Source organism: Alosa sapidissima, chromosome 15 (assembly GCF_018492685.1).
Source record: "Alosa sapidissima isolate fAloSap1 chromosome 15, fAloSap1.pri, whole genome shotgun sequence".
Taxonomy (NCBI): Eukaryota; Metazoa; Chordata; class Actinopteri; order Clupeiformes; family Clupeidae; genus Alosa; species Alosa sapidissima.
In genome coordinates, this window is record NC_055971.1 from 21,340,110 (window position 1) to 21,361,344 (window position 21,235).

At 41.6% G+C, this 21,235-nt stretch overlaps 1 protein-coding gene across 1 annotated transcript; it reads left to right on the forward strand.

The window, feature by feature from the left end:
- The first annotated feature begins 18,614 nt into the window (after window positions 1-18,614).
- LOC121684571 (putative gustatory receptor clone PTE03) lies at window positions 18,615-20,045 on the forward strand. The gene is made up of 2 exons (XM_042064632.1): window positions 18,615-18,804; window positions 18,940-20,045. The coding sequence occupies exons 1-2, from the start codon at window positions 18,801-18,803 to the stop codon at window positions 19,893-19,895; spliced, it is 960 nt and encodes a 319-aa protein (XP_041920566.1). The 5' UTR covers window positions 18,615-18,800; the 3' UTR covers window positions 19,896-20,045.
- The last annotated feature ends 1,190 nt before the right edge of the window (window positions 20,046-21,235 follow it).

Here is a 21,235-nt window from a genome sequence, read left to right on the forward strand (position 1 = left end):
GGCGTTGAGAACCAAGGCCCCGACCACCGTGGGAGAAGTCCGTAAGCTGCTAGGGTTCCTCAGCTATTACCGGACATACATCCAAGACTTCTCAAGAATTGCCAAGCCAATGTATGAGCTCTTGCAAGCAAAACGCCCTGCCACTGGTACGCCTCCACCCAGAACAAACAAGGGGAAAGGAGCACAGCTGTCATCCAGGACTCCTGTCCAGTGGAGGGAGGAACATCAAAGGGCCTTGGACCAGCTCATCCATGTCCTGTCAAACCCACCAGTGCTTGCCTATCCTGACTTTAACCTCCCTTTTGTCTTGCACACAGATGCGTCAGAAAAAGGACTTGGTGCTGTGCTGTACCAACGGCAGGGAGGAAAACTCAGAGTAATCGCCTATGGATCCAGAACACTCACGCCTGCTGAGCGCAATTACCACCTTCACTCAGGCAAGCTTGAATTTCTGGCACTGAAGTGGGCAATATGTGAAAAATTCAGGGACTACCTCTTCTATGCACCCCACTTCACTGTGTACACGGATAACAACCCATTGACATACGTGATGAGCACTGCTAAGCTGAATGCTGTCGGTCACCGTTGGGTGGGTGAGCTCGCTGACTTCAGGTTCGAGGTGAGATACCGACCGGGAAAAGCAAACGTGGATGCAGACACACTGTCAAGGTTGCCGGTGGACATCAACAGCTATGTCGACTCCTGCACAGAAGAGCTGTCAAGAGACACCATTCTGGCAATGTGGGAGGGCAGTAGGGCTGCAAAGCAACAAGACGTTGCTTATGTGGCTGTTCTGAACCTCTCACAAAGCCCAGCATCTCAGTCACCAGAATTGCTCCCTGCCATAAGCCGTGCCGAACTCATGAAATCTCAGCAAGATGATCCTGTGATCAGTCAAGTCATCAGACTGAAAGAGAACACCAACATACTGACTAGTGACATGAGAAGAGGAGTAAGTGGCCTGGCGAGGAAACTACTGCATGAGTGGGGAAGACTACAGCTGAAGGATGGTCTGCTGTACAGGGAAACCAGTCAGAGGAGTCAACTTGTCCTGCCCTCTCAGTACCGATCCTTGGTCCTTAAACACCTCCATGACGACATGGGTCACATGGGTATGGAGAGAGTCCTGGGCCTCGCTAGAGACCGGTTTTACTGGCCCTACATGAAACAGGATGTTGAAGCTTATGTGACAAGGAAGTGTCCCTGTATCAAGCAGAAGAAACCGGTCTCCCACATCAGAGCACCAATGGGGAGCATTACCACCAGCTCACCCCTAGAACTTGTGTCCATTGATTACCTGCATCTAGAACCTAGCAAGGGAGGCTTTGAGTATATCCTGGTTGTTGTAGACCACTTTACCAGATTTGCCCAAGCCTATGCCACCAGAAACAAGTCCGGGAAGGCAGCTGCAGAGAAACTCTTCGATGATTTCATTCCACGGTTCGGCTACCCATGGAAACTACATCATGACCAAGGGAGGGAATTTGAGAATGACCTTTTCAAGACCCTGCAACAGTTGAGTGGAGTGGGTCACTCAAGGACCACTCCCTACCACCCCCAAGGAAATCCTGCAGAAAGATTTAACCGCACATTGCTTCAGATGCTCAGGACCCTGGAGGAGAAGGAAAAGGAAAGATGGAGAGAACACCTACCCCAAATCCTCCACGCTTATAACTGTACCCGGCATGAGGCAACTGGATTTTCACCCTTTTACCTGATGTATGGCCGTCACCCACGTCTGCCTGTGGATATGATCTTTGGCTTGCTGTCTGAGGAAGAAGCCACTTCTCCAAGAGGCTATGCAGAGAGATGGGCCTCTCGGATGCAGGAAGCATACAGACTCGCCTCAGAGAACAGTCAACAATCCAGCTCTCGGGGAAAGAGGTACTACGACCAACATTTGAAGGGTGTTGTCCTGGAGCAGGGTGACCGCGTCTTGGTGCGGAACATGAGGGAAAGAGGGGGTCCTGGAAAGCTAAAGCCATACTGGGAAGGCACAGTTCATGTTGTGAGGGAGAGGATCGCAGATGGGCCGGTGTATAAAGTGTCTCCAGAAACAGGTGGAGGTCGAGTACGAACTCTACACCGCAACCTGCTTCACGTGGTCAACGACTTACCTGTGGATTTACCCCAGTCATCACAGAGACCACCTGTTAGAGACAGAGGCTCACCGAGACACCTACCTGCTCCATCAACAGACCAGCCACGACAGAGAACAAGAAACAGCTCTTCACGCCACACAGAGAGACAGAGCGAGTGGCGCCCGAGTAGTGACTCCTCCGACAATGAGGATGAGCCCTTATACTGGTTGAGGATACCATCAAGAATGGAGTATGAGAACAACCAAACCCAGCCTCTTCAAGAGTTTCAGAGGACTTACAGTCCAGTAACCACCCCTCAGAGATTCAACTTACCTGAGCCAATCCTGCCTGAAAGGGAAGACCAGTGGACTGAAAGTGTGCTTCCAAGGAGAGAGAGCATGCCTGTGGGGGAAAGCAGACAGAGTGAGCACAGAGCACACCAAGAGGAATACTTACCCGTCAATCCAATGCCTGCAGTATATGGACAGGAAGGGGCCATGCAGGAGAGGCCAGTAATCCCTGAAGCAGTCAGTGAACAGTCCAACAATGAACAGTCCAGCCCACTACAGATGCGGAGGTCCACGCGTGAAAGGAGGCCTGCCCAGATGCTCACGTACAGCTCCTTAGGACAGCCCTCTTCCCAACCCCCAGCCAGCTGCAATACAGTAGGGGCCTATGGGACACTGTCAATGCCACCATGGGGAGTGCATGCATACCCCAGTTACTTCCAGACACCACTTCCATACCCTATTCCCATTCATAGTATACCCTATGTGTAGGGTACTGGTGTACTGATTGACCCGCATACATACACTCACACACATGCACACACACACCTACATACTTACCCGGGACTTGCCTGCATTGTTGAGCAACAGACAGATACACATACGTACACGCACGCGCACACACACATGCTCACACACACACACAAACACACACACATACTTACCTTGAGTTACACAGACATTCTCACTAGTGATTCTTAGGTTTAGTTGCTGATAGTAGCAAGTGTCGGGAGCCACTTTTGAAGTTGGGGAGCGTGTGGCGCACCCAAAACAGGTGACCACATTGGTCATATGTTTATCAGTAAATGAATATGATCTCTCTATATATATATTTACACTGTCGCTTTAAGGAGTGGCACAAGCAGTTGCGTTCCGGTTGCTATGGGAACGGACCTCCGCTCGCTCTCAGATGCGATTTGGGAGAAAACATGGAAAGCTGCTGTGTCTAAATCTCCTTTTATTTCACCTGTCTTTCAGGTCAGTAATGGGTAAACTGTCCATCTTTACTTGTTGGGGTATCACCCTTTTTCTTAATGTCTGTTTGATAACTGATTGTAGTGTTGTTTATAATCTAACAATAAAAGTATAAATAGAAAGTTTGCCGTTGATCAAGGCAGCTAGCTGAGGTAGGCTACTGTAAACAGTTAGCTAGTAGCTACCGTCTCGCGAACAAGCTGTGGCGGCAAACTAGAATAACGGTACTGCAGACGGCTAGCTGCCATCTCTTGGTCCATGTTCATGTAACATAGCATTTTGAGCTCCGACACTCTGCTTGTTAGAAGCGGTTATGTTGACACGTTTAATGAGTATGATTTAGCAAATACACACGGGTGAAAATGAATAAGTATACACACTGGTTTTAGAAACGGTTATTTTGCCAACTTGAACAAGTATGAATTAGTCCACACACACAGGGTTTACAAATGGTTGTGTAAATGGTCATTGCTGTTTAGTTTAAGTGATTTAAAGTGATTCTTATGTCTTGTAGCCTTTGTCAGTAATCAAATGCAGTTTGAATGTTTTAGTCCAGTATTCGCTAGGCAGCTATATGCAGCTACAACTTTAATTACAATGTAGCCATGTTAAAGTATGCTATGAAGCCACAGTGGCCTTGGATAACTGATATGTTGGAATGTAAATATAGAGTATATGATATGTGATATTCTGTTATTTTGGGAGATGGCAATATGGCAATGTTTTGTATGAATTGTTATGCATTGGGGATAAGATTGCTATCTACTATTATATGCTTTATATATTGTACACCACACTGGAACTTGAACAAAACAATTAATGCACAGATATTTTGTGATTTATTCTGAATAAATAAATCAGATGCGATTTGGGAGAAAACATGGAAAGCTGCTGTGTCTAAATCTCCTTTTATTTCACCTGTCTTTCAGGTCATTAATGGGATATTTATCTTTGTTACTACAGTCCCATATTTGGGACCTGTAACACCTACATTATTGTGTAGTAAATTGAGTTTATCCAACCTTTATCGTAATAGAGGGTTGTCGTAATAACGGGATGTCGTAATAAAGGGTGAACCCCGACTAAAGCTGGGTGGCAGGCTGGCAGTTCAGGTCAGTCAATAAGAAAAGGCTAAGTCAGGGGTCTCAAACTCAAATGAGCTGGGGGCCACTTCTGCCAATGTCGTCTGTTTGGAGGGCCACGTCAGTGTTAAAGAATAATTCAAAAAAAGAACGGCTATTTCCTAAAATGCAATGTTTTTTTTTTAAATACCGTATTTTCAAACACAAAACTACAAACAGAAAGTGCAAGTCTTGTTATCTATTTTCAGACACCTGTGCTAGCAACCTTAGCTTATAAATAAAATAATGTTAAAATAAATATTAATACAAATTATAAAAAACAAACAAAAAAGCATAAAAACAGGTAGGCACATGTGTGTCTTCACACTAAATAAAAATATTTTCCTCTCATAACTTTTTAAACCTGGCAAACTAGGCGTCGGGGTTAAGAAAGCAACACCAATGGATTTTTATATCAAAATTCCAAAAGGCCATGGCTTGAAAGTGGTCAGAGATAAAGTCCTACTGTAAATGTAAAAATCTTTGAGTATAAACAAAAGTTTATGAAGGGGGTAAATTCACCCATCTAATTTGCCACTGGATGGCAAGCACCTCAAATGATGCACCTTTCAGTAAATACTGGATGAACATATTTGAGCAGGTTTACTTTCTTTTTTGTCATATTACCCACATAACAAATCAACAGGAAAACAGCTAAGATGTATACCAATAATAGTAAACTAACACCTAAGATGTATACCAACAATAGTAAACTATTACTAAACCACAAGGCCTACAATAAAGTATCCTGGTCAAATCAGTTCCTATCGCGGGTAATCTGAGTACCCAGAAGTTCGCATCATATTGCGGGTGACTGTAGTTCTTTAGAGCCCTATTTCTACTAGCCCTGCTGTCTGTACCACGTCCATTACGGACACTATCATCACGATTACCACTGCAACCTCCAAGCTATGTTGGGCAGAGGGTCGAAACAAGCATGGTATGCTTAGTGGACACCGTCGTATACACGCAAAGACGCACCTCCATTCACAGACGCACCGTGACTATCACTGTCAATAGACGATCGATCATAATCTCCAAAAGGCAAATATTCTCCTTCAGAATCAGAATAGGTGAATAACATGGCCTACCTAAGACTTCATCACATGTGAACGTTTTTCAACATTTGGTGTAGGCCTATTTCTGCTTCAATTTGTGCAAAACTATGGCCTGCATCGCTTCCGCGTCATTACAAATGCACGTCTTTGTGTTTCTCGTGTGTAATACAAGTATTTCCTGAAAACTTTGCGGAGCGATTTTGGGTTTGAATCAAGCTCTGTATGTCTAGCAAATAGTGGAGCAGAGTACAAATGAGATTTGTCACCGTACTTGGATCTATCGTCTATTTTAATCAGTATCGTTGTTTGTCGCAATTAAAAATAGCCTCAAGGGCCGGATTACATTATTATTTTGACATATGTCAAGTGAACAACCAAGCTTCAGTAAATGAAATAAACAAACAAACAGGTGAAGCACACACTAACCTGACATTTGCTAATAGCATTTCTTGATAAACGTATTATATAAATGCATATAAAAATTATACCCCTCTCTTCAGATCTGGGCGTAAACCACCACCATGCCAAAACGGAATGCGGCTCACAATCAAGAGCATATTGATGGTCCACAAGAGATGCACAAATGTTGGCATGAAGATGCACGATGAGGCAGGGTGTCAATAAACGAGGTAAGTAAGGTAGCAGCTTAAGCAGAAGAAACTACACTTTGGCATGCGCTAGAATGTTTTTGAACACTTGAATGAACAGCGCCAGACAGTTTTTTTTTTCTTTTTATCTTTTTATTTCACAGAACATTCAAACATGCAAACATATATTTTTTTATCTTTTGTTCATGTAGCTTACAAGTCCTTTTCGAAGATTTTTCCCGCATACCTCCAACCACCCCCCCCCCCTCCCCCTCCCTCACAGGGATGCTCCTATACATTTAGAATTAGAAATAATACTACTAATAATACTAAATATAAAAAAAAGAAATGATGTAGAACAGAAAATATATTCATATATCTATACATACACACATACCTACACACATACATACACACACACACATATACACACACACACATATATATATATATATATATATATGTGTGTGTGTGTGTGTGCGCATATATACACGTGCACACACATACATACATACATACACATTAAGAAAATAAAAAATAGGGCTAGTTCATGAAAAAAAAAAAATCTCAATATGTACATATATTTAATAACCAACAAAAAAAAAAAGTGAATACCGATGTCATGTCAAGGCTTAAAATCTACCTGTTCAAATTGATCAAACCTGAAATTATAGGGCGCCAGAGATCATCAAAAAGATAGCCTTTGTTATATTTCTCCAAAGTCATTTTCTCTAAAGGCAAGAAAGAAGATAATTGGTCCACAAAATTCGTAAAAGATGGGGATAATTCATTCTTCCAAAATAAAAGTATGCATTTCTTTGCAAAATAAGTAACGGAGTGTCTATTCGTACCCCTGGTACGAATAGCCTTGGCCACACAACTGGGCTATTCACACCCTGTTACATAACAACAAAAACATGTTGCTCACGTGCCCAAAAAACATGGCCGACATTCGTTTTTTCATCAGCAGAAAGTGAAGAATTCTGAACGGTTTCAGCACTAATATCTGTTCAAATTAAACTTGAGATGGAAAAGTTGTGTTTTATTTTCATAATCTTTGTTCAGTGAACACATACAAATGTCAGTTTGTTGGCTAACAGAAATTTCGTGAATATGACGTTCAGGCCTATAAACTATAATTTTACCTGCAAACCTCCACTCTTTGTGGAAGCAGATAGTGCAGTGGTCACAGGCAAGAGCTGGCATGCGGGAGACCGGGGTTCGGATCCTGTGTGATGTGTTTTGGCAGAGTGAGTGTGCATGTGTACCAATGTCTCTGGAGAAAAGGCGCGCAATTTGAACAAGAAATCGGTTCTCAAACGGAAGTTTTGATTGCAACAATTAGCTAGTTCATGCACCAGGGTGTAAATAGCATGCAGTACTATAAACACCAGGGTACAAATAGCATCCACTTCTAACTGTACATTGATGCAAACAGCATACCTTATTCAGAGTGTCTATTACACAGCTGAGCACTCTGTTATTCACACTCTGTTATGTAACAACAAAAAAACATGTTGCTTGTTTTTAAAAAAAAAAAATATATATATATATATATATATTATTACATTGTGTGATCAATATGCAAGATTAAATGTGGGGTGCAAATAGCATACACTGATATTTGTACCAGACAAGGTACTAATAGAACACATTGCTGTGTGCACCGGGGTACGAATAGCATACATTGATATTTGTACCAGACAGGGTACTAATAGCACACATTGCTGTGTGCTGCACCAGGGTACGAATAGCATACATTGATATTAGTACCAGACGGGGTACTAATAGGACACATTGCTGTGTGCACCGGGGTACGAATAGAATTCACTTCTTATTGCACCAGGGTACGAATAGCATACACTGCTAATTGTACCAGGGGTGCAAATAGCCTTACCCAATAAGTAATCAAAATGAATATTCTTCTTTTAGACTGATCCAGGACTAAGGCCTTTATATCATTAAGTAAATATAGACTACTGGAAGGCCAGACACTTTTTAATAGCCTCCCCCCGCCCCCTACATTATTGTAAGCCACCCAGGACCAATGTAAACATTTGGCTTCAACCCAGTGATCTCAAGGAACTAGCTAATGAACACATTTTATTAATAGTTATAATGTAAGCCATGCAAGAAAAATGTAAACATTTTGCTTCAACCCAGTGATCTCAAAGAACTAATGAAACAGGTGAATGAATGAACCATTTATTCTTTAAAAATCATACAAAACAGAAAACTCAAAGTATTTTGTGTGTGTGTGTGTGTTTTCAGAAAATGCCAAAACAAAACAAATCATATAAAAATGGTCCGAAGGACATGAAGGCGGCCCTGGAGGAAGGGGGGAGCCTGAGAACGGTGGGGGCCCGCTACAGCATCCCCCACAACACTCTCCAGGACCATCGGCGAGGCCGCTACGCCTACCAGCCCCACCCCAGCCGTGTCCTCCTTCCGGAGGAAGAGGCTTCATTAGTAGCCTACATCATTAGGATGGGCAGGCACGGCTTCCCCGGTGACCAGGGCCGTGGCAACGATGATGGCCACTGGGATTGTCAAGGCCTCGGGACGCCAGACAAGAGTCAACTTTGAACATGGGCTGAGCCGCATGTGGGGGTGCCGTTTCCGGGAGCGCCACCCGGAGCTGTCGGCCAGGACCCCCGACTCCCTAGACCGGCAGAGGGTCTTTGGAGTGATGGTGCCTCGGGTGGAGGCACTCTTTAACATCCTGGAGCCCATGATCGCAGCCAATAGCTGGCTTGATCGTCCCCATCTGGTATTCAACTGCGATGAAACAGGTTTTGGGGACAAACAGAAAAGTAGGGAGAAGGTGTATGCGCAGAGGGGACAGAAGCATGTCTGGAGACAAACGGTGACAACAAGGGAGCACATCAGCGTACACTGCTGTGCTAGCGCGGCAGGCGTGAGCATCCCCCCACTAATTATGTATGCCCAATGCCTGCCTAGCAACAGCTACGCACTAGATGGCCCCCCCAACGCCCTGTACGCCATCACCGAGAGAGGTACATGGATGGGCCCCTGTTTGTGAGATGGATCGGCCATTTCCTGCAGCATGCTCCGGCAGATCGTCCACTCCTGCTCACTTGTGATCAGCACGAGACCCAAATGTGGTGGACCTCTGTCGGGGCAATGGTGTGGAGGTGGTGTGCCTGCCAAGCCACACGACCCATGCCCTTCAGCCCCTCGATGTGTCCCTCTTCGGGCCACTGAAAGAGGCCTTCACCAAGCTGGCAACAACTATGGGCCTGGTCAGGGGGACCTTGTCCTGGGGAAAAAGCATTTTTCCTCCATCATCATATTTGCAGGTTTTCAAGAAAATCAATTAATTTATTTGTGACCCCGCTCTCAGGAGAGAAATACTGCACAGCCAGAGGAAACATTTTCCGGTTCCCCTTGTTTGATGCATCTGTTTGCAGTGAGAAATAGCATGGACATGGAGCACTTAATTTGCAGATGACCTCCTCAATTGCCTTAGGGAAAAGGACGTCAGTTACTAAGGCCTCTGCTTTTGTCCTCCCACAGGACATTTTCTTTGCTATGTTGGAATCACATAATGTCTGTTGGGTCAACTTGAGAGCGCAGTCCGAGCTGTTATAACTCAGGTTGTGTTTCACAGTGTGATACACATGAGTTAGTTCTGCAGCAGTCACCTGTTAAGAAAAAAGACTAAATGTCACTGTGTGTATTTATTTATTTACTATTTATTCACACCATATTTATTATCATATATGTGTCATGTAAAAAAAAACAATGCCACTGTTTGTATCTATTTATTCACTATACTCACTGAACTCGCACACATGAACTTAACAGATATTACTGGACTTTAAATAGCCCATGTACATAAACCCCCTCCCCATTATATTTATTTCTTAATATAATTATTCTGCCTCATAGTCATAATCATTCTCCCCATATCCAGCAATGCACAGTAAAGTTGTGCAACCAACATAATTTCACTACATGCTTACAGATGTGTATCTTTGTGTATGTGACAAATAAATACCATTGTGTCCTTAGTAGGTATTAGTTTTTATGTAGAAGTAAAATTAACTAATGATGACAAAACTTCTAGGCCTATGGCATACTCTTACTTAATCTAACTGAAAATTATAATTGTATTGCACATACCAAGTCAGCCTCTGGTGAGGTAGGGCGGATAAGGAACCTTGACAGAGCTCCATCCCCCTGTGCCCTCCTCTGCCTCTCGCTCTTCTGGTGATTGTTACCTGCTGCGTGTTGTTTCAGGTCACACACGCCACCATGTGAAATAGAGAAGAGCCGACGGCAGATGGTGCAATTTGCCTTGTACTCATTCTCCCTCATGCCTTCTGCCCAAGGGAATTCCGTTTCCCATTCGATACGATATCGCTGCATACGCCTTTTGGTTACCGGAGTTTTGGACGTGGCCATTGTTACATTTTTCTCGTAAATCTCGCGCCTGTTTTTGACAGCGTTGCCACAATACATGATAAACAATTCATGAAACAACCTATTACAATGCGGAACAGCGGCATTCTAGAACCTTTGGGTGCGATGTGCGAGTGATCTTGACACAGACTAACAGGGACCTGCTGGCCACTGACTGCTTTGAGAAACAGTAAAGTGTCGTTTATGGTAGAGGTTTTTAGTTTTTTGTGTGTGTTTTTCATAGTAGTGTGTGTGCGCAGTGAGCAGTTTCTCATAAATATGGAACAAAGTGCGTTCCGTAAGAGTTCAATACGGAACACCTCTTTCAAGCTTCGGATACGGGACGAATCCATATTATACGGAACGGTTGGCAACCCTAACTGTACGGCACAGGAGTCGAGGGGTACGTGAGGAGTTCCCTCATGTCCAATTGTAGACCTTGCTGCTGGGACTTCATGAACAACTGGAAAGCAATGTTCCCTTGATGCTGATACTGTATTACTTTGTTTGTGGTTGTTGTAACTTTGTTCATGTTTGCGAAGGTTTTAAGGCCAAGGCGCTTGATAGGCTCAAAGAAGTCACACCCTTTTTCCAGGCGTGTTGCAATAAAAACATTCTTGGCAACCTTACCTGCCTGTTCATCTCTCAAAACATCTCTTTGGACTTCAGCAGATACTGCAGCACCAGAAGAAAGAATAAACAAGTTGTCAGTGCTTCCCATCTAGCATGGGTTGTTCGTACCCAACGTTGGTAAGCATCATAATTTGTCAGAATTCCTGACACACTAAAAGCATTTCCACCAGCACCCCCATGAGATTTAGCATGTTGCATGAAGGTCTCCTCCATAGTTTTATCGGTGCATCGGTTACCTGGAATGAAGGAACGTGCAACGCTTATAGCCCCTCTTTTCAACAACTCTGTGGCTCCAGGATGTGACACTTCAATGTTCGCAATGAAGATGGAGAAGTAGGAGAGATATCTGGTATAATTCTGACCTCCAAAGCTGAAAAACAGGTCTGCCATAAGGTACAAACACTGAGCATAAAGGAGAAAATCATTATGTTTCACTGCATGGATGAGAGAGAGTACCAACCAGATGTGGTCCATGTAAGATGTCCACAGCTGTCCTGTCTTCCCTAGATGTCCAGCTTTTACACTCTCTCGAAACGGTTGATATCCCTCAATGTACTTCTGCAGTGGAGCATCATTCCTTGTTGCATCTAAGGCTTCTTTAGAAGGGGCTTTCAGCAGTTCATCTAGTATGCCCTTTGATCCCTCTGGTAATTGAGAGAATACTTCTTTCTCTCGATTACTTGTGAGGTATTGTGATAGGAGAAGTCTCTCAAGACATTCCAATACAGTCTTATGACAGTGGAGTGATCTGTCATAATGTTTACCAGTAAGGACACCTTGAAGAGAACCTGATGCAATCAGCCCAGCTTCCAACAAGATATCGGAGAGACCTGATCCATCCATTTTCTTGCCAACCATCTTCAGATATGCACAAACCAGATGAAATGTACCAATCAATATGATGTTTGTCATACCTAGATTGATCATTCCAAATTAGTGGATATGCTTTCATGCTGTTGTTGGACTTCCGCTGTGGCCTCCTCAGCATATCGAAGGCATTCTTTTACTGTCTTGTAGTCTGTAATTGGGCTTGGAATAACAGGGTAATAATCAATTGTTGTCAGACTTTCAGGAGTTCATCATGTCATTGTGATCAAACCTGTCCATCCTGGAAATTGTTGATTTGATTTGCTGCATGCTGTACGGATCAAGACCCACAGGAAATGCTTCATGGTAGCATCTTAAAGAGCCCTCTCACCATCAGGAATTACTCTTTGGTGTATGGTCATTTGAGGACTTTTCCATTGTGTAATATAGCAGTCAGGAAGAGCTTCAGCTGACTCCTGCTCAAAAGAACATTGTTTTGTTTTCCTGGAAGTGGATGGAATATCAAGTCAAGTCAAGTCAAGTCAAGTTTATTTATATTGCGTATTTCATACACAGAGGTCATTCAATGTGCTTTACATAAACAAAACCAAACAATAATAACAAATAAAAGCATAGAAGGGCAATATAGTCAAAGAATAGTTAAAAGGTAAAGATCATAATAAAAAGAAAACATAAAACACAAGGTAAAATCATTTAAAAATAAAGAATAATTTGTAAGCAAAAACAAAGGCAAAAGTAGTAAAAAAAGTAATAAAAGACAAGGTAGAATAATTATCAAGGCAGATTCAGAATTTGTAACTCGGCACAGTTAGCAGAAAGCATCTGAGAACAGTTTGGTCTTAAGTCTAGATTTAAAACTGGCTACAGTTGGGGCCTTTTTGATGTCATCCGAAAGTTGGTTCCACAGCTGAGCCGCATCAGCTAAAAGCTGCTTCACCATGTTTAGTTCTAATTGTAGGTTTTACTTGCAGGTTTTTCACCTGGGACCTGAGAGGTCGAGAAGGTGTGTACTGCTGAAGCATGTCTATACTGAAATACTGAAAGTATTTAGGTCCTGCTCCATTTACTGATTTATAAACAAGCAATAGTGCTTTAAAGTCAATTCTGTGACTTACTGGAAGCCAGTGCAAGGACTTAAGAATTGGAGTAATGTGGTCAGTTCTTTTAGTTTTTGTTAGAATCCTAGCTGCTGCATTTTGTATCACCTGAAGCTGTTTAATAGTCTTTAAAAAGCTGATTTAGTTATCGCTTTCATGTGGCTGTTGAAATTTAGATCACTGTCAATTAATACACCAAGATTTTTAACAGTATCCTTTGCCTTCAACCCTTTTGTGTCAAGGAGAGTGGCAACCCTAAGTCTTTCCTCCTTTTTACCAAATCTAATTACTTCAGTTTTTTCTTTGTTCAGCTGAAGAAAATTTTGAGACATCCAGGTGTTGATTTGTTCTATACACTGACACATAGATTCAAGAGGACCATAGTCGTTTGGTGATAGAGCTAAGTACATTTGTGTGTCATCTGCATAGCTATGATATGAAATCAAATTATTTTGAATGATTTGTCCAAGGCACCCATGCTAAAGTTGACTGAAAAGAGGAATATAAAATCATCTTTTGGAAATTGATCTTAATGCCTTAAGTGAAAAATGAGGAAATATCTAACCTTTAAGGACACCACTTTTCTTAGTGAATGAATAATGTATCATAAATAAATAAATGTTCTTCCTTAAAATACAGGGGTCATAAGTATTGGCACCCCTATGTTAAATTCCCATATTCAGTTAGCCTATTAGCTGGTTTGATGCTCATTCAGCTCAATGCAAATCAAACCAGCTAATAGGCTAACTGAAATAACACCCTTGCCAATCTCTAGGTATGGTGAAGGGTATGTGATGATGTGGGGCTATTTTAATTCCAAAGGCCAGGGTAACTTTATCAGGATGCACAGTATTCTGGATCCATGAAATAACTGGCCTTTAAAAATACAAATCTGCCTGTCTCTATGGGAATTTAACATAGAGGTGCCAATACTTATGACCCCTGTATTTTAAGGAAGAACATTTATTTATTTATGATACATTATTCATTCACTGAGAAAATTGGTGTCCTTAAAGGTTAGATATTTCCTCATTTTTCACTTAAGGCATTAGGATCAATTTCCAAAAGATGATTTTATATTCCTCTTTTCAGTCAACTTTAGCATGGGTGCCAATACTTTTGGCCAACACTGTATAGAGGTTGAATAATAGAGGCCCCAAGATCGACCCCTGGGGAACACCACAGGTCAAGGACGTTGGTGTTGAGGTACAGTTTCCGATAGCAACAAAGAAGCTCCTTTCTTGTAGATATGATTTTAGCCAGCTGATAACTATGCCTGTAAATCCAACCCAGTGTTCTAGTCTGTGTAGTAAAATATTGTGATCAACAGTGTCAAATGCTGCACTAAGGTCCAGTAGCACTAGGACTGATGTTTTACCTGAATCTGTGTTGAGGCGTATGTCATTGGAAACTTTAATGAGAGCTGTTTCATTGCTGTGATTTGCCCGAAAACCAGACTGAAAGTAATCAAAATACCCATTTGATGTTAGGAAGGTGGTTAATTGATTAAAGACTACTTTTTCAATAATTTTGCCAATAAAAGGTAGATTGGATATGGGCCTGTAATTGTTTAGCATGGAGGCATCCAGGTTATTTTTCTTGAGAAGTGGCTTTACAACAGCTGTTTTCAGTGACTTAGGAAAAGTGCCAGACAGCAGTGATACATTTACAATTTGAAGGACATCCGCCGCTATGAGGTGAAAAACAGTTTTGAAGAAATTGGTAGGCAGAGTGTCTAAGACACATGTGGAAGAGCTGAGATTCTGTACCGTTTTTTCAAGTGTTTCGTAGTCTATCAAGCTGAACTCTGACATCAAGTTTAGTTTCCCTCTGTTTGTTGCTGGAAGTTCAGGTTGTTGAATTTGTAATTATTTGTAAGCAGATATGTTGAGTCTGATTTTGTCAATTTTACCTTTAAAAAAAGATGAAAACTCATTGCATTTATTAGTTGAGAGAAGTTCAGGCGCTAATTGTGAGGGGGGATTTGTTAACTTATCAACAGTTGAAAATAGAATATGAGTGTTATTTGAACTTCTATTGATAATGTTAGAAAAGAAAGACTGTCTTGCTTTGCATATTTCAGAGTTATATGTGTGGAGCATCTCTTTATGGATTTCATAGTGGATCTGAAGTTTGTATTTACGCCATTTTCTTTCAGTCTTCCTACACTCTCTTTTTAGAAGTTTAACTGCTGGATTTTGCCTCCATGGTGCTTTCTGTTTGTCCTTAACTTTCTTGAATTGTAATGGAGCAATGTCATCCATAATGTTTGCCATTTTTGCATTAAAGTGATCAAATAAGTCTTCAGAGTCTGACAGTTGACTTGACTTTAGTGAAAGTGCTTGCTCAAAGAGAGCACTTGTCTGATCATTTATGATTCTCCTTTTTACCATCATAGCTGTGTTTTGAGTGTGTGGGGACATAGACACATCAAAGAACACGCAGAAATTATCAGATAAGGCCAGGTCTTTAACAGCTGTAGAGACATCGAGACCCTTTGTAATAACAAGGTCGATGGTATGGCCGAGAGAGTGTGTTGGCCCCTGTACATGCTGTGTTAGGGAGAATGTATCGATTAGTGCAATGAATTCCTTGGCATCATTGTTTTCAGGATTATCCACATGCAAGTTTAGATCCCCTGATATAATAAGACAGTCAAACTCTATGCAAACAACTGATAGCAGTTCACCTAGCTCTTCAAGAAAAACTTTAGCTGAATGTTTTGGAGGCCTGTAAATTGTCAGTAACTAGATGTACCGCATACAAAATATAACCGCCGCTCAGTCCTGTACATCCGTTCCGCGAAAATAAATCACACTTCAATTTGTCTCCATATTTTACTCCATCCCCCACTCTTGAAACTTTTGTGTATGCTTGTTTGGCATGCCTGAGTGTGTGTGTGCGGCTGCACAGGAAGTAGCCTACTGGTGCTGAAAAGGTGAATAGATTGTAGAATAGCCAAAGAAGATGTAGCATTGTTATAAAACCTTTAAAATCTCTAAACAATCACAAGTAGGGCAGTTCATCACAGTTCATCCATTGCAACTGGATTGATGAAAGGTCACTTACACCTGTAGGCTACATTGTATTTGGGAAAAGCAAAAGGTATCAGCATAATGTTATTTATTTATTTATTTATTTATTTTTATGTATTTATAAACAAAAACATCTCTGTCAGTTCCATGCCGTTTTCAACAGCTATCAAAAACAAAGGTCATTTTTGGATGGATGGATTTTTTGTGAATGTTTCTTCTTCTACATAAGATTTTAGTCATCTTTAGTTCATGTAATACTTTATTGTCAATGCACAAATATAGTCTGAAACGTTATTGTTAATGCACAAATTAAGTAACAGAAACGAAATGCTGTTTTACATCTAACCAGTGGTGCAAATAACTGACATGTCCAAATGGGCCTTGATGAAATGCGTCGCTAGACTGTTCATACACATTTTAACAGGCCAAAGTTGAAGAGCTTTTGTCCATTATTGTTCGTGCAAATATAGGCTGATTCATGTTCCCTTGCATTGTGTAACTGAGGTCCATGGCTAGTCTGGCTTTCATCAGACCAAGCTCAATCTTTTAAGAAATCAAAAAATAAAAATAGCGGGCAGATCAGGCTGGGTTCACCCATCCTAGTCCATAGGCACCCGATATTGTTTAATTTTCTGATTGAGATATACACGCTCTGGCTATTCTAAATGCAAAAATGCATCAGGGAGTTATGACAAAACTGTAACTAACAAACTAGATCCTAATAGAAAGCTGTTAGCTTTCCTAAGCTACAGGTAGGATTATAAGGTAGGCCTATTTACAACATAAATTGTCAATAGGCTATGCTGGCGACACAAATAAAATCTCCTTTGGAAACCAATGGCTTACGCCTTACAGTATCAAGCGGACTTAAACTGCCATATCGTGGCAAAAAGTTGTAATAACATTCACGCAGCTCCATGAGTCAAGGAAAGCGCGAATGAAGTTGCCATTTCTAAATGGGACCCACTACACAGTAGCTTAAGGTGTGTTGCTAAAGCAGCCATAATGAAATGAAGGTGTCATTGTTTGGATACTTCACACACACGTGCTTTTTAATTTCACAGACTACAACTACCAAGCTGGAATCAAAGCACATCGATTCCCCTCTCACACCCTGCACGCACTTAAAACAAAATAAACAGGCATCTCAGTCTCACGCATGTATAGGCAAAACTGAATCAGACCGGTGTAACGTTGGTAAATCTTCCATTGCACAGAATGATTTTGTAGTTACAGTCCTTGTAGGAAGCGTCCATTGTTTTTCCAACCCACTTTTAACTTCCAACAAAATTACGTCTCACTGCAACGATGCGCCATCTAGTGGACAAACGACTACTTATCGCCAATACTGAAAATGCAGCCATGATGATGAAGATGAATATTTATTTTGGCTTTCTTTTAATCCTACTGAATTTGTAATTATGCATCGGCCGTTCTAATACAGATAGTATGTGGGTGCCTGTGTGTGTGTGCATGTGTATATGTGTGCACCGCCATCTACAGGCCAATGAGTGTACAGTCACTAAATGTACACATAACCTAATTTTTTTAGACCCCCCCATGGATGAAATTCTACGAAACTTGGCATACCCCCAGAGAATGCCAGGTCAATCATACACATAAAATTTGGTGCAGTTCTGAACATCTTAACTGAAGATAGGGGCGATTAAAGCAGAATAATATTGCATTTTCATTTTTTACCGGGGGGGGCCCTTGAGACCAACATACCATAAAAGATTCTTCATCCTCAGTGCCACGGTTCAGGTAGTTATTTAGGAAAAACTGTTTTTTTTTGCGGTTCGGGGGGCCCAGCACGGGGGGGCGGGCATGGTGTATGGTGGTGGCCCCCGGGGACGAAACGACATTTTTCCGTAAAAGTCTAGTGGGGCTACATACCCACCAAATTTCATGTGCCCCGGTGGTTCGGTGTCCCAGGTATCGTTGACCAAAAATTCAGGAAGTAGATGACGGGAAAAATTCTTGAATTGTGTGCGTGTACAAGTTTATGTTTATGTGTGTGGGTGTGTGTGTGTGTGTGTATGTGCGTGCTTGTGTGTTTACCTGCGTATGTGTGTTTGTGCATGTGCATGCATGCGTACATATGTCTACTGTGTGAGTATGTGTCATACGTATGATTACTGTAAATGTGTGTACGTGTGTATCTGTTTATGCACATGTGTGCACATGGAATGGGTTAACATGACCCCTGGAGGCTATCCATGTGGGGTTACATGCCCACCAAGTTTCGTGTACCCCGGTCTTTCAGTGTCCCGGGAATCCTTGTTGGTGTACGGTCACTAAATGTACACATAAATTATTTTATTGCAAGGCCCCCCATGAACGAAAGTTCACAAAACTTGGCATGCATTCGGAGGGTGTCATAATGATCCTACACTTTCAATTTCGTGCAGTTTTGACCATGTCAGCCAGAGATATTGTGGTGAAAACACCTAATTTTTTGCTTTTTAATTTTTAACTATCAGTGCATGATGCTGGCCTACAAAGACAGCTTGAGACTTGTGTTTGTCTTGCCTCCTCCTCCTCCTGCAATCTCTCAGTGGATCTTTGTTTTGTGTGTATGTGTGTGTGTGTTGGGGGGCTGACAAAGAAAATAGGGTATAAATAGTTTGGCAACACAGGTGAGAGAAGTTGGGATTGCCATCTATTGTCGCTATGGGTAAGATATGAGTTTCCCACTCCTAATGCTATCCAAATGAAATAACATTTTCAGCATATCATATAAATCTGTGCACATAAAAATAACTGAGAAAGAGAAAGAGATCAATGTCTGGATCTGATTCTGTATCCACAGTTGGTCAGGGAACAAGGATGGAAAACAGGTCCTACGTCAGTGACATTCTTGTGCTGGAAGAATTAGGACACTATGAATCATTTGCAGATGCTGTATTTTACACACTGCTATTTGCTTATATTGCACTGCTGATAACCAATTTTGGCGTTCTTGTTATCATCATTAGAGAGAAAAGCTTACACCAACCCATGTACCTGCTATTTTGCAACCTAACAGTTAATGATATCCTTGGTAACACTGTTATACTACCTCAACTGTTATTTGACATGGTTGCTAAAAACAGGTTAATTTCTTATAATGCGTGTGTTTCACAGATATTTTTTACTCATACTTTTGCCTCAGCATCACACACCATACTGATCATAATGGCTATTGATAGGTATGTGGCTATATGCAATCCATTGCGATACAATTCAATAATGACAGCTAAGGCAGTTGCAGTCTTGACTGTGTCTGCCTGGAGTTTTGTCATTGTATTAGTCGGTGTATTAGTGGGTCTCACAACCAGGCTGTCTCGCTGTAGATCACTTATTCCAAATTTTTATTGTGACAATGCCTCCTTGTTCAAGTTATCTTGTGAAGATGTGTCTATTAATAATATCTATGGACTGTTTTACACTGTGGTGTTATTTTCCTCCTCAATGGGTACTGTTGCTGTCACATACATTAGAATTGGTATCACATGCTGGACTAAGAAAAATGCAGAACTCAATAGCAAAGCCATCCAAACATGTACAAGTCATTTAGTCTTGTATCTGATATTGTTGCTGTCTGGATTCATTATTATTATCATGCATCGGTTTCCAGAAGATCGCTTTTTAAGAAAACTCATGGCTATTATTTTTCTTGTTATACCTGCCCATTTGAATCCAATTATTTATGGACTACAGACTAAACATTTAAGATTGAAAATTTTGCAAATATTTAAAAGGAAAATCACTCAGTTAGGACAATAACAATTCTAATGTACTGTAAATGTTATTATACATGGTTGTATAATGTTGTGATTGCAAATGGTGAAATTGTTTTACATAAGAATGTTTTAAAAGATGATGATTGTATTATACTGGACGTGTGAACCTTTCTTTTCTTGCTGAGGTAATTGAATAAAGATGTAATAATTGTAATTTTTTGAATGTTACATGATTTAATGAACGTCAGTAAATACCACCCTTTGTAATAGCCTACACTTGAAAGAGCGGATTCGAATCTACTTTTATCAGTCAGTCTCATTTTTGATCAATAATTCTATGCGTACTAGACTTGTAATCTTCAAATAAACTAGATGTACCGCATAGCGCAGGCATGGACTGGCCATCGGGCGTACCAGGCATTGCCCGGTGGGCCGACGCACATTTTTGGGCCGGGGCTGTCATAATTTAATAATAATTTAAAAAAAAATATCCACCGCGACGGTATTTGAGACACGAAACGCGGTAGGCCTAATAAACCACAAAAGCGCAAGGGGGGCGCACAGAAGCTGCAAGACAAAAGGCTAAAAAGCCCACTACAAGTGGACGCAGCAAAATGTGTCAAAATCACAGAAATGTTCACCCCAAGGTCGACTGTTACAGCGGGTGCAGGGCCGTCGACATCGAGTGCACAGGGTGAAGGAGTGGAACACAGCTTTGATGTGCAGGAGTGCGTTTCCCAAAAGCATCGTTGCTAACTACGGTAGCAACTAACATGGTTGCAACTATGTAAGTACGACACAACTGTTCCCCAAAACGATAGTGTGAACTATGGTGGTGGAACTTACATAGTACGATGCATCGTGACACTGCGTCAGTGTTTCCCAAAACCATAGTAGCAACTAACGTTCGCAACCACTATCGTAAAGTTGTGTAGTTACAGCTACACCTCTCGACCTGTAGTATGTAGTAAGAACCATAGTAGACGACGTAACCCTGATGACGGAACACGCAGAGGACAGATGGATGAGAGGTAGCCATTAAACGATCCCATAACATTGCTGTGGGATACCATACCATAGCATTGCTGGAAGCTACAATTGCACATTACTGGACAACGTTATGTGGTACAGTGGAAAGTGAAGTGTTGTGGAGTTAGCCCACAACAGAGCGGCCTGTGGTGAAGTGCTATGGTGACCGCAATTATCTGTGTTGTTATTATTCGTGAATTTACATGTAGCCTAATGCTAATGTGTCAGCACAGAGTCTTTCGAACACCCGTTAAGTTAAGTTATCTGGTGATAAAGCTTTTGAATGCCAACGGTATTGTTATGTGAGGCTAGCATTGTAATTGTTATAAAAGGATAACGTTACATTGTAGTCGT